The 12806-nt window shown below is 42.0% G+C and overlaps 1 protein-coding gene across 1 annotated transcript in view; it reads right to left on the reverse strand.

Annotated features, from left to right (window-relative positions):
- Window positions 1-2078: 2078 nt before the first annotated feature.
- MCM9 (minichromosome maintenance 9 homologous recombination repair factor) overlaps window positions 2079-12806 on the reverse strand; it is a 69472-nt gene continuing 58744 nt past the window's right edge. The window contains exons 9-13 of the mRNA XM_080665801.1: window positions 12435-12637; window positions 10707-10910; window positions 9345-9427; window positions 8725-8870; window positions 2079-5259 (exon numbers count right to left, since the gene is read on the reverse strand). Of these exons, the coding sequence (XP_080521927.1) occupies window positions 3810-5259; window positions 8725-8870; window positions 9345-9427; window positions 10707-10910; window positions 12435-12637 (2086 nt within the window). The 3' untranslated portion in view covers window positions 2079-3809. The remainder of the gene's footprint in view (window positions 5260-8724; window positions 8871-9344; window positions 9428-10706; window positions 10911-12434; window positions 12638-12806) is intronic.

The raw sequence follows: 12806 nt of genomic DNA on the forward strand, positions 1-12806 counted from the left end.
GAGCCTCTGGGACAACTTCAAGCGTACCAACATCAGAATATTGGGGGTGCCAGAAGAAGAGAGAGAGCAAGATACTGAAAACCTATATGAAGAAATATGACCGAAAACTTCCCCCACCTGGTGAAAGAAATAGACTTACAAGTCCAGGAAGCGCAGAGAACCCCAAACAAAAGGAATCCAAAGAGCACACACCAAGACACATCATAATTAAAATGCCAAGAGCAAAAGACAAAGAGAGAATATTAAAAGCAGCAAGAGAAAAACAGTTAGTTACCTACAAGGGAGCACCCATATGATTGTCAGCTGATTTCTCAACAGAAACCATGCAGGCCAGATGGGAGTGGCAAGAAATATTCAAAGCGATGAATAGAAAGAACCTACAACCAAGATTACTCTACCCAGAAAAGCTATCATTCAGAATTGAAGGGCAGATAAAGAGCTTCACAGATAAGAAAAAGCTAAAGGAGTTCATCACCGCCAAACCAGTATTATATGAAATGCTGAAAGGTATTCTTTAAGATTGAGAAGAAGAAAAAGGTAAAGATTCACTATCAACAAGTGAATCTAAAAATTAAGTGAATAAAAAATCTGATGAACAGAATAAACTGGTGAATATAATAGAATCAGGGGCATAGAAAGGGAGTGGACTGACAATTCTCAGGGGGAAAGGTGGGTGGGGGGTGCAGGAAGAGACTGGACAAAAATCGTACACCTATGGATGAGGACAGTGGCGGGGGGGGGGGGGGGGTAAGGGCAGAGGGTGGGGTGGGAACCGGGTGGAGGGGAACTATGGGGGGGAAAAAGAGGAACAACTTAATGATCTGAACAATAAAGATTTATTTAAAAAAAATAAATAAAAGTGAGCTCTAAAGATTTTTCCTAGGATTGGTTTTCCAGTAATTCCACCAGCTAGGCAGGTTTAGCATTTGGGAAAGGCATAGAAACCAATATACACATAAAAAATACATAGAGAACCCCAAACAAAAGGAATCCAAAGAGGACCACACCAATTGAAATTGTTGGAATTGAAATTTGTCAACTAAGAATAGATCTCTATTATTAAAGTTTTGGTATACCTTCAGAAAAAGTTTAAAGTTTGGTTGAATTCAACCAGAGTTAAAGATACCAAAATAATATGCTCATTTTGTCTATATTTTAAAGAAACACTAAAAATTACAATGAAATCCCTGTTATAAATTATAGACTATCACATATACACTGAAGAGTATATCTTTTACAGTGTAGGAAAACTCAATTCTCTTACATAGTTGTAACAGAATTAAATATTTGGTTTGGTTCTCTCACAAAGAAAATTAGGTACAGCTTTTATTGTGCTTTAATAATTTTACATTATTCAAATGTTTTCAAGGAGTCCAATGGCCCGAAATAAAAATATTCTGATATGTTGATTCAGAAATAAAGGTTATTTTCACACTTTCCTTTATCTGATTCCTGAGACTGTCCATATTTCCCCTGAGACGCCTATGTGCTATGTGGGTACACGGCTAAACACCATGTAAGAGAAAGTCTTAGTTGTGAAATCACACAGTTGGCCTCTAACAACATTAGACTCTAAAGGAAATACAGTGCCTTGATTCTATGATTCGAGGCAGGGAAGACCATCAAAATGGGTCTAGGACATGCTGCTATTTTCAGACAGCATGGATGCTCTTAGCAATATCAGTCATGAAAGAACACTGGTGCATATTGACCCAGTTGTGAGACTTTGAGCATCAAATACGAGCACAGCAAGGGAGTCATAACTGTAATACAAGTTTAATTTTTTAGCAAATAGGGGAGTGTTCACACTGAATATTTTATTACTTCTAATAATTATGTCTTTTTATAATATTTACATATATAGTTATTTTTATCTGGGTAAGTGCTGAAGAACAAACACATGGAACTGTAACTTGGCCAAATGATCCTGTCAGAAATTACTAAAATAAAAAATAGGATGGCTTCATTAGCACAAATAATAGGATGTATGCTGAGTACAAGTAAAAAGCTCTAGCAAGATTCCTGATAAAGAACACATCATTTTCTTTCTTTCCTTTTTTTTTTTTTTTTTTGTAGATGTATTTTGTAGATATTGATTTCAAAGAATAAGGGAGAGGGGGAGAGACATAGAAACATCATTGATAAGAGAGAAACATTGATTGGCTGTCTCCTGTACACCCCCCACTGGGGATCAAGCCCGCAACCCAGGTATGTGCCCTCACTGGGAATCGAACCATGACCTCCTGGTTCATAGGTCAACACTCAACCACTGAGCAACACTGGCCGGGCAGGAATACAACCATTTTAAATGACAAAAAAGAACAGATCAAATACCCTAAATGATAAGCCAAGAGGCTAGGTGTTACCATCTATGTAAAGCTTAATACATCATTACTGCAAAAGACACCAAGTTTCAAAGACAAAAATTTTTAATAAAGGTATTTAAAAAGTTTACCATAAATAAAGGAAAACAAAACAGTCAGCCCCACACTGTGGCTCAGTTTTAACTGAATCACCCTTGTCTACACAATCAGAACAAGTCCAGATCAAGAATCAACTAGTCAATAACCCAAATCCTTTCCTTTTCCCTTAAGTTCTAGTAAAAGTACTAAAACCCAGGAAAGTATTAATATTGAAAGGTTAGGAATATATTGCATTAAGACTCATACTAACTATGAGGTTATTAAGCACAGAAATAATAAAGAAATGTTCAAAACCATAGTCTTGATGTTTTAGTCTTGATGTTTAAGAGAATGTGCAATAAAAAATTTTAAATCACTGCTTACGTATGTCTTTTGAGTATTCTTCATGTCTAAAAATCCCTCAGACAATGAAAGAATCTATTTTTTTTTTACAAATTCATATTTCAGAAGATAAATTATGCAATTGTAAATTCCTAAGAGTCTCTGCTAGAATCCAAAGAGTGATTTTAAAGGACTTAAGGAAGTCACAGCTTGGGTTGTCTATTACTACCAAATAGAGTCACATTTGTTTGGTTTTAAAGACAAGTGAGTCACAATAGTAGGAATCACATTTCCATATTAACTATTTGGGTAGATGCCATGATATATGATTGAGACAACTGCATACTCTCTTTCCTTCCAACGACAAGACTGAAGTTGTGTTGAAGGGAAGTCCCCAAATGATAAAAATAATCTGAAGCACAAAATATTGGCTGAAGGAAGAAAGAAAAACTCAAAGGCCACTACTTCAGAAAGCTACTATTTGACCAGTTGCCAGATCTTTAGGAATACCATGGAATTGTGAGGTGCCTCTCAAAGAAAGAAACGCATTAGTCACCTTTAATCTTACACATAATAAACACAAAAACAGTATTAGAAAAATCGTACAATTTTGTCAAATCATAATAAATATTCACCACACTTGGCACATCATGGGGTTTAAAAAAAAAGGAAAAAATAGAAGAGTTCATCTATCTTGTTAGCTCTATGAGTGCTACTATCCTGATGTTTGTTCCTGAGTGAATGAAAGAAGGAATCCTGGGAAGACCCACCCCTTAAAAACAAAACAAACAAACATCTTGGGGAATGCAAGTATTCCATTCTGCAAAATTATGCACCATGTCAATTAATTTGATCCAAGGGCTGGTATCACATAAACCTATATGATTAAAAAACTTGATGAATCATGAAGATAAACCTGAAATTACAAAATGTGACTGGGAGCTGGTATTTAGAATGGCACTCAATATGGCCAATAGTCTGTACATATATAAATACCACGAAGGTATCCCAAAGGTGCTGTGTCGAGTTGGGAAAGATGAAATTTGACCAGCAAGCTTTTCATGATTATGGCTTTTTTCTCATCTCTTCATCCCAATCAAAATCTAATGCTTCGTCTTCTAGTTCTGGTAAAGAAAAGAGAGACGTTTTGGAAAGACGGAGCTTCTCAGGGGACCCCTCCAACTGAAAAGTTTTCCTTTTCCTGCCAAGCATTGTAGCTGTGGTCGTGGGAGGCGGGCTTGGGCCTCTCTCACCCGAGTTCTTACTTTCAGGAGGAGGCAGGGACGCTGATTTGGATTCAGGGGAGGAAGTAAAGGAGAAGTTGGCCAACTTGGCTAATGTGCAAGCATGAACCTTGCTGCTTTTATTACTGCACGGAAGCCCTTCCTTTCTGTCTCTTTCACCAGTGAGATGCAAATGCTGAGTCTCGTTCCCAAGCTCAAATTCAGGCTGAATATCTCTCTTTCTAGGGTCACGTGCCCTCTCTGCTCTCGATCCGTCTTTCCCTGATGACTGCTGTGACACCCCCGTTGCCCTCCCCTGCAGCAGATCTGAGCCTCCATTTCCTGAGGCAGAGGTCAACTTTTCTGGACCCTTCACCGACAGAGCTGCTTCTCCTCTTGTTCCACGCTGGGAAATTTTCGGACTCTGAACGGCTATGTCAGTTCCGCCAGGAGATACATGGCTGTGGTCCTCAGGGGAGTGGATCAGCTTTGACTTCTGTTTGAAAGTAAATTTTGCTAGTTTGGCCACAGGGGCACCCGAACTCTCAACACTTTCAGGTTCAGGCTCTTTCACCCGAGGGAGGGACTTCTGTCTCTTTCTTTCTGGGCCATGTACAGGGATGGAGGGAGGATGAGGAGGGCTTATGGGCTGTGAAGGCGCCCTGGCAGGATTGCTGTACAACTCCTGGGCCCTCTCCTTGCGCAGCCTGTACAGTTTCCTGGGCACATGATGAGTCAGCACCGAGTCTGGTTCATCAGCAGTTCTCACTGTTTCAGAAACTACTGCTGCCTTTTTTTTCTTTTTACCCTCAACACTCTCTGGCCTCAATGGAGCTCCTGTCTCTCCGGGTGCTGGAAGCAGTCCAGTTTCCAATTTGCTCCTTTGGTCTGGCTCACTCTCTTCCTTACCCTGAGATGTGTTGTTGGAGTGTTTCAAAGCCACTTTCCCCTCAGTAGTTTTGGGACCAGGAGACACAGAAACAGTGTTTTTCGGTTCAATCTGATGAGTTGTCAGGGAGTCAAACCAATCCAAACCGGTATCTCTGCTGTCATGCTGAGCTGAATCTTTTCTACATGCTGACCTAGTAGGCCCCCGGTGGGGTGGGGGGTCGAGAGGTGGGCTTCCCCTGGGACTGCCTCCGGTAGAAGAGGAATGGATACCACAATTCACTTCCTGCTGTGTTGACGTCCTGAATTTGGGTTCTCCCCCTGGGTCACGTCCCGAGGACCCTGGAGTAGTCTCCGCCTCCACTGTCCTTGGCTGGGATCGGTACACACTCTGATCCTGTAACCTGTAGCAGAAATAAGGAAAACATGTATTGAAGGGAAGGAAATTTGCTTTACCCTTTTCATTTCTTTAGTGTCTGAGATGCCATCTAAAGGGATAAATCCAACATAATTCCAGGTTAATACCAAATATAGTCTCTAAAAACAGCAAGAGGAAATTATCTGTTTTCATCAGAATAGAGATTAAGTGATCTGATAATCATTCTAATTTAACCTTAAATTGAAGTAAAATTTAAAAAAATGAAGTATTGAGTTTGCCTACATTTCCCTTCTCTCTGAAAGTCCACTTAATTCATTTAAGATAGTTTGAAGGTCAATATAAAAATGCTCATTCTTATCTCTCGTGGTATATGTGTAACTACAATACAGACTGCTAGCTATTTGCACAGTAGCTTATTGCTGATCAAGAAGTAGCTCTACCCGGTTGGTGTGGCTCAGTGGTTGAGTGTTGACCTATGAACTAGGAGGTCATGGTTCGATTCCCAGTCAGGGCACATGCCCAGGTTGTGGGCTTGAGCCCTAGTAGAGGGTGTGCAGGAGGCAGCCAATCAATGATTACCTCTCTCTCTAATCATTAATGTTTCTATCTCTCTCCCCTTCTTCCTTCCTCTATGAAATCAATAAAAATATTTTTTTGGGGGAAAAAAACCCCATAAAAAAACAAGTAGCTTTCAAAGTTACTACTATCTAGTATACTTTCAGCAGCAAGTTGAGGTCAGGGATACTAGTAATTATTAAAGCTCCATAACAGTATCCTAAAAGACAGGAAATTCTCAGGAGTAGAATAATAATTTAGCCCACTATTTCAGTCTAATTCTAACTTTGAGAATTAAATTCTCCCCTACATAAAAAGTCTGCTGTTTTACTATAACTTCCTAGGAGATGGCATCTTTGCACTCGGATTGGAGGTGGGTAGAATGGCTACCATTTGAGGCAGGATGTCACTAAAAGCATTTTCCAGAAGAAAAGTGTGGTAAAAATACAAATAGTTTTATGACTGATGTGTGATCTCCTTAAGGAATAGAGAACTCGTTCGTAAGGGGATATACCATATGCTACTTGGAGTTTTCCCACTGTTAAGGTTAGCTTTAGATTGTGTTCTAGTGGTAATACACTTTCATCTGTGGGGCACCTGGTTTTGTTGCTTTGAGGATCAATACTGAACAGGCCTCTACATTACAAAGAGATACCAGAAGAAAAGAACATTTAAGGCCAAATCCTATCTTTCAGATCATCACCTACTCTTCTTTTCCCCCTTTTTTCCTTGCAGGAGAATCATTCTGAACTTGGCAATTTGCTACTTTTCTATCACATAACTCTGATTCTGAGCCCCTTATTCCTTCCCATCCTGAATCCAACATGTTTTTGGTCGTCAAAATGATCCGTTTATGGTCAGTCAAAATGAGCAGTGTCTCCAAAAGCCAAGGCAGGCCCAGGGCAGGCCTGAAAAGGATCTGCGACATCAAACATAAAAGAACCAAAGGAATCGCTTTGATCTTAACACCATGCTCTGGGCCATTAAAAAACCAGGAGACCAAAGACAGGGGATTGATTTTATACAAAGTGCAAGTTTACCGCAGGCTGGCACCTGGTGCATTAGTAGGACAAAGCCAGCCCCACACTTCCCCAGGAAGGCTGTGCTGAGCTTTATAAATTAGAAAGAGAATTCTGTTGGATGAAGGGAAGAAACAAATAGGAGAGAAATCCACGAAAAGGATTATCAAGGTTTTACTTAATACAGTCAGCAATCCCAGCGGGGCCCCCACATTCCCCTTCTGCAGCTGTTCCACTTCCACATGCGCCCATTCCCAGCCCCCAGCTTTGGGAGCAACACCAATAACGAGCTTCAGGTCAATGATCCAGCCACTCAACTGATCATGCAGACACTCAAATGGATACACTCGCCATTCTTCACTCCTGCTTCACAGGCACAGACTCAAAGTCTAGCTTTTTAGAAGCTCATCTATATAGGGACATGCAACATTAAATTCCAGGCAACAGTTCTTCAGGTGATGCACGTTCCTTCCCATACGTCCACATTTTAACAAGTCCTTAGAAAGGTGAGTTTTGAAACATTGCTGTTGTCATTCCTGAGTTGTTTGGATGTTCTAAAACCAGTAGGATGATCTCCCTCTTTAAAATAAAATACATCATTCTCACTGAGGATTTTTAAAGTCTATTAGCTATGTAAATTGTTAAAGGTCATGGATTTGGGCATGTAGGAAAGGAAAACTGCTGCTGAGGAACCAGGTGGAGGTCAGTATAGTTATCTCTATTTCTAACTTGCCCAGCATACTAGCTTAGGCTGGCCTAAACCCATTCTGCGTCTCAGTCTTCTACCGTGAATTTCTTTCACCAGGGTTACATAAGGACTAATATCAATATTTATTATGTTTGGAAGAGAGCTTTAGAAACAATAAGAAAAAAATGAAAATATTAATAAACACAGAGATTCTTTATATAAACTCCCTTGCACATGTCCTCTCCTGGTGAGGAAAGATGGTAAGGCCAAGTCGGTATTTTGTGTTTGGGTCTGGCCTGGGATAGAAGGCTCCTGGAATCTAACTTCCTCTTTCTTAACAGCAGTCCCAGCGCCTTGTTGCTCTAGTTTGTACAGGGAGCCAACGAAAGAGAAGAGGAAGAAGTGGTGAAAGCAAACATGATAGAGCCCACTCACCAGCAGCAACTGTGCATATTGGTATGAACTGTAGGTAGCTTACCTTAGTGCTTCTCATGTAATTGAGACCCAGTGCTATCCGTTTTACTGCACAGAGTAAATTTATATATAGTTTACAACACACATATAGCAAACAACCAGTCAGCGTTCTCCATGAGGCTCACCAAACCAGCAAGTTAAGAAGATGTAGCTTCGGAAGGTGGTCTCTAAAGATGGCAGCCATCATTCCTCTGTTCCCATACGTCTGTGCCACACCTCCCATCACCCAGTGGCGTCTATTTCCTTTCACTTTGCCTGTGGGGTGACCTTGTGACTTGCTCTAACCTATAGCACGTGGCAGAAATGATTCTGCTCTAGTCCTGGCCCAGCCCGTAGGAGGCCTGGCAGCTCAGGCTCTTGCTACACTGGAGTCCTAAGCTACCATGCGTTTATGCCACCCAGTGAAGACATCATACATGAGACGGAAGCATCTTGGATGATCCCAAACCGGCTGAGCTCCCAGTTAAATGCCGGTGTGTGAGTAATTCACCTGATACTACGGTGATTAGAGATGAGCCATCCCTGTGAGACTCCTGAATTTCTGTCTCCTAGGAAAGTGAGCACTATAATGGGGGTGATACCTTTTTTCAAGCCACTGAGTTTTGGGGTAGCTGATTACAAGCAATAGATAACTGAAACAATCCCCTACAGATACCACAGACAGATTTTTCCACTTAATGTACACTTCCTTTGTTTCACTAAATGCCAAAAAAAGATTTCCTATTACACGCCTTTCTTGGTTTTCTTTTCTCACCTTTCAAGTCTTCTTAGCTCTTCACTCAGGAGGTCGTGCAGCTCCAGTTTTTCCAGAATAAGTTCACACTGCCTCTGGTACTGCTCCAGAGGGTTTTCAGGAAAGGAAGTGTGGAGCGCGTTCACACCTCCCAGCAGTGCGCCTCCCTGAGGGTGAGGAATGGAGAACACCAAGGAGTCACCAGCCAGCCTGCAGAGAAGTCCACCAGGCACCACTGGTCCCAGATGGCGAAGCCCAGCCTCCCACACTCCCACCTTGAAATGAGAATCACCTGGGCATTTTCCAATTTCAATAATCTTCTCCCCCGTTCTTGCTGGTAAGCATTGCTCTGCGAAGCCACGCTCTCACTAGTAAGACCATGACCATCCCTCAGGTATGTCAAGGAGAAGATGGATTGAGACCCACCACTTTACACCGATGGGAAAAGAAATTATACTGAGGCAGAGAATGTTTCCATGACAATATTTTTCCTTCTTTTAAATGGTTTCCTTCGGATATATTTCCAGAAATTATCAGGTCTAGAATATAATCATTTAAATAATAACTCCTGATAGGCTACAAACTGTCTTTTATTTGATGCTTGTAATTACAGTTCAGATATTAGCACCCAATGTCCTCACCTGCATTGAGGACTCCATGACTGACACCACTGTAATAGCGTCTTCCAGAGTCACAGTGTCACGAAACATCAGGCGAGCATGAGCTGAAAAAAATAAGGGGCATTTTAAATCATAAAGACAGAAATGCTTAAAATAAACATTTGAGGTGATAAATGTAGTACTCTACCTGATCCCCCTCCAAAAAATGTGTATGTTATGAATGAGCTACTAATAACAAATTAATTTTTCCTAGAACAAGCACAAAAGTCTAAGTTCAACCCGCTTTAAGGCTGTTCCTGTAATAAAGGGTCACATCCTTCTGCACAGCCCATGGCAACTCTGTGTATTTAAATGAAAAGCACTCTGGGCTCCAGCAAAGAAAGGGGCTACCTAAGCATATGTTTAATATTCCACAACTTTTAATCCTCATTTTCTAGTCTATTATAGAAACACACAAAATTAAACTCATTTCTCATCTCTGGCAATTTTATCTGTGAGCTTTTCAAAACTACCAAACTCATCAGCATAAAATTTATGTATTTCTTGCTCTAATATTAGCTAAAATCTTTAAAAAGAAGTAAAGTGCATCCGTTTTATAGAACTTTTTTAAAAATATATTTTATTGATTTTTTACAGAGAGGAAGGGAGAGGGAAAGAGAGTTAGAAACATCGATGAGAGAGAAACATCGATCAGCTGCCTCTTGCACACCTCCTACTGGGGATGTGCCCGCAACCAAGGTACATGCCCTTGACCGGAATCGAACCTGGGACCTTTCAGTCCGCAGGCTGACGCTCTATCCACTGAGCCAAACCGGTTAGGGCTGTTTAATAGAACTTTTTATTAAGCATACATTATGCTATCACATGGCAGTCAGTTCATGTTAATTTTTTTTATTAAAACAAGGGCTAAATGTAAAAGCCAATGTTAAAAGAAAACATCTCGAGATGCATGGTAGCTGCAAGTCTGCATGTCTCTCCTGCCTTAGGGAGGGGCTAGGGCCTGGCATTATTAATTTGGTGTCATTATGTTAGTGGTGGGTGCCACATAGGAAACAATTCCAAACAAGGCAGTATCTCACCCAAAATGCTAACAGACTGCCCCTGAGAAATAAGACCTCCTAAATGAATGACATCTTAAGTTATAGGAGCTATCAGAGTGCCTGAGCTATCACAAAGATTCCTCTTTCTTAATGACACTACATTTCACTCAACACCCATAAATGTCCCAGAGGAGTGGAGGTTTCATAGCTCAGAGCCTTTACTTTAATGAGCACCTGTGAGCACCTTAGAGTAGGGATTACTCATTTTGAGCTCATGGTGTCACCCCCATTCCTTGTACGTAACGGGTACCCGATAAAAATTCATTTGCTGAGTGAAATAAACCTTCTGCCAATCGTATCAAGCTCTCCAACAGGCGGATGGTTGTCCGGGCAGCGTTCCGGGAGTCGCTCTGCCTCTGCATCTGGTAGTACCGGAGGAGAACCTGATTGCCCACATCAGACAGCGTGGGCTGAAGGTTCCTAATGAGGCTGAAGTAGGTTTTCATCTTTTCCATGCTCCACAGCTTCTCTGATTTGCTTGGGTAACCTGTACATATTAGATGTTGGACAGTAACTTCTAAGAACAGGCAAATATCTCATTTTAAGGGCTTTGATAAGTTCTTATACTCTTTATTTTTTAAATAAAGTTTCTAGCTTAGGGCATGCTGGCCTTCCCAATCAACCCCTCAAATATGACAAGATTTTTTTTTTAATTTTTAGAGAGAAGAAGGGAGAGGGTGGGGGGGAGAGAGAGAGAGAGAGAAACCTCAATATGAGAAACACTGATTGGTTGCCTCCTGCACACACCCTGATCAGGGATTGAATCTGCAACATGGGCATGTGCCCTGAACAGAAATCGAACCCACTACCTTTTGGTGTATGGGATAATGCTCCAAGCAACTGAGCCACACCAGCCAAGGTCTTATACTTTTTAAAAAAGATTAGCTTTAGGTTTTGTGGCCATTGAAATCTAGACCTTTTTCTGCACAGCATATACTAGTAGTTCTAGAACAAACAGTCTTAGGATCTAAGATTAATAAAGGTAAGCTTTCTACAGGGCTTAATTCTGAATAATCCTGGTCTACCCTATAGTATACTATATAATAAAAGCTCAATATGCAAATTGTCCCCTCAGGCAGTTGTTCGACCGCTCACTATGATGTGCGCTGACCACCAGGGGGTGGCGCAGAACATGGTGGGCATCAGCAACACTGCGCTGCCAGCAGGTGGCAGTGGAGGCACTGCCAGCCCCCTGATGGGCCCCGATGAGAGTGGGACCGCAGCAGGATGGTGGAGGAGGTGATCGGTGGCGCCAGGTCAAGGCAGGTGCAAGCAGGGGCCTGATTGCCCTGCCGATCACCCCACAGATGGCAACCAGAGGCAGTGGTGGGGGCCAGGGCTGCTGTCTGGCTCCCAGGCACTGAGGGAGCCGGGTGGGGGGGCCTGGCCCTAATCGATAGCCCGCAGACGGCGACCAGCGGCTGAGGGAGCTGGGCAGGGTACCGGCCCCCGCTCTATCACCCTGCAGTTGGGATGGTGGAGCAGGTGAGGGGTCGGCGCCAGGCCAAGGCGGGGTGCCAGGTGGGGCTGCGGAGCTGGGGGTGCGAGCTGGGGGTGCGAGGCTGGGGCCCCGACCTAGGGCCTGATCTCTGCAGGCCCTCGGGACTCCACCAATGCACGAATTCATGCACTGGGCCTCTAGTTAAGTAATTAAATTTGAGTAAATCAAATTTAATTGAAAGAGAAGCCTATATTTAGATTTCTGTTTCATAATTCAACCCAGTTTTCTTTGCATGCAAGAAGTAATAGTTATATATCATAAGATTTCCCCCCCTTCATCACAAAAACATACTCACAACCATAATCTCATCAGTGGCAGACAGAGAAGGGCCCTTTACCTCCTGCTCATTATTCTGGCTCACTAACTGGTCCTCTCACTGCTTTCAGTCTAAGCATCTCTCTGTTGCCCATTAGTAGGGTACTTTGGGTATTTATTTAATTTTCTTCAAAGAATTTCATTTGGCTGTGTCTACTTTTTTCCTTTGTCAATAATTTGTTTGTCTCCACACACCTTTGTTTTCTAAGATAAAAGAGGAAATTATACGATCCCAGTCTTCATTCTTGGTATCAAGCAAAACCAGGATCAAGTCAAATCGACTTAAGAGTGGGCTGCCAAGGGCGATATTCACAGACACGGACTCATGCGGGTCGTACTGGCCTTTCGGGTTAGTGGCTGCCAGGATGGTGGTCCTTGTGTTCAGCTTGCACACGAGGCTACCAAAAGAGAGGGTACAATTCACTGACTGTTGAGATTCAAATAAAAAGCAAGATTAAACTTGTTCATGAAAGGGGCTGCTCTTGCATCTTGAAAATCTAGAGAAACTCACGTGAAAGAGAATGTGGAATGATATAAGGATGTATCACAAACACCAAGTTCAACACA

This window comes from Plecotus auritus (assembly GCF_963455305.1).
Source record: "Plecotus auritus genome assembly, chromosome: 4".
Classification (NCBI taxonomy): Eukaryota; Metazoa; Chordata; class Mammalia; order Chiroptera; family Vespertilionidae; genus Plecotus; species Plecotus auritus.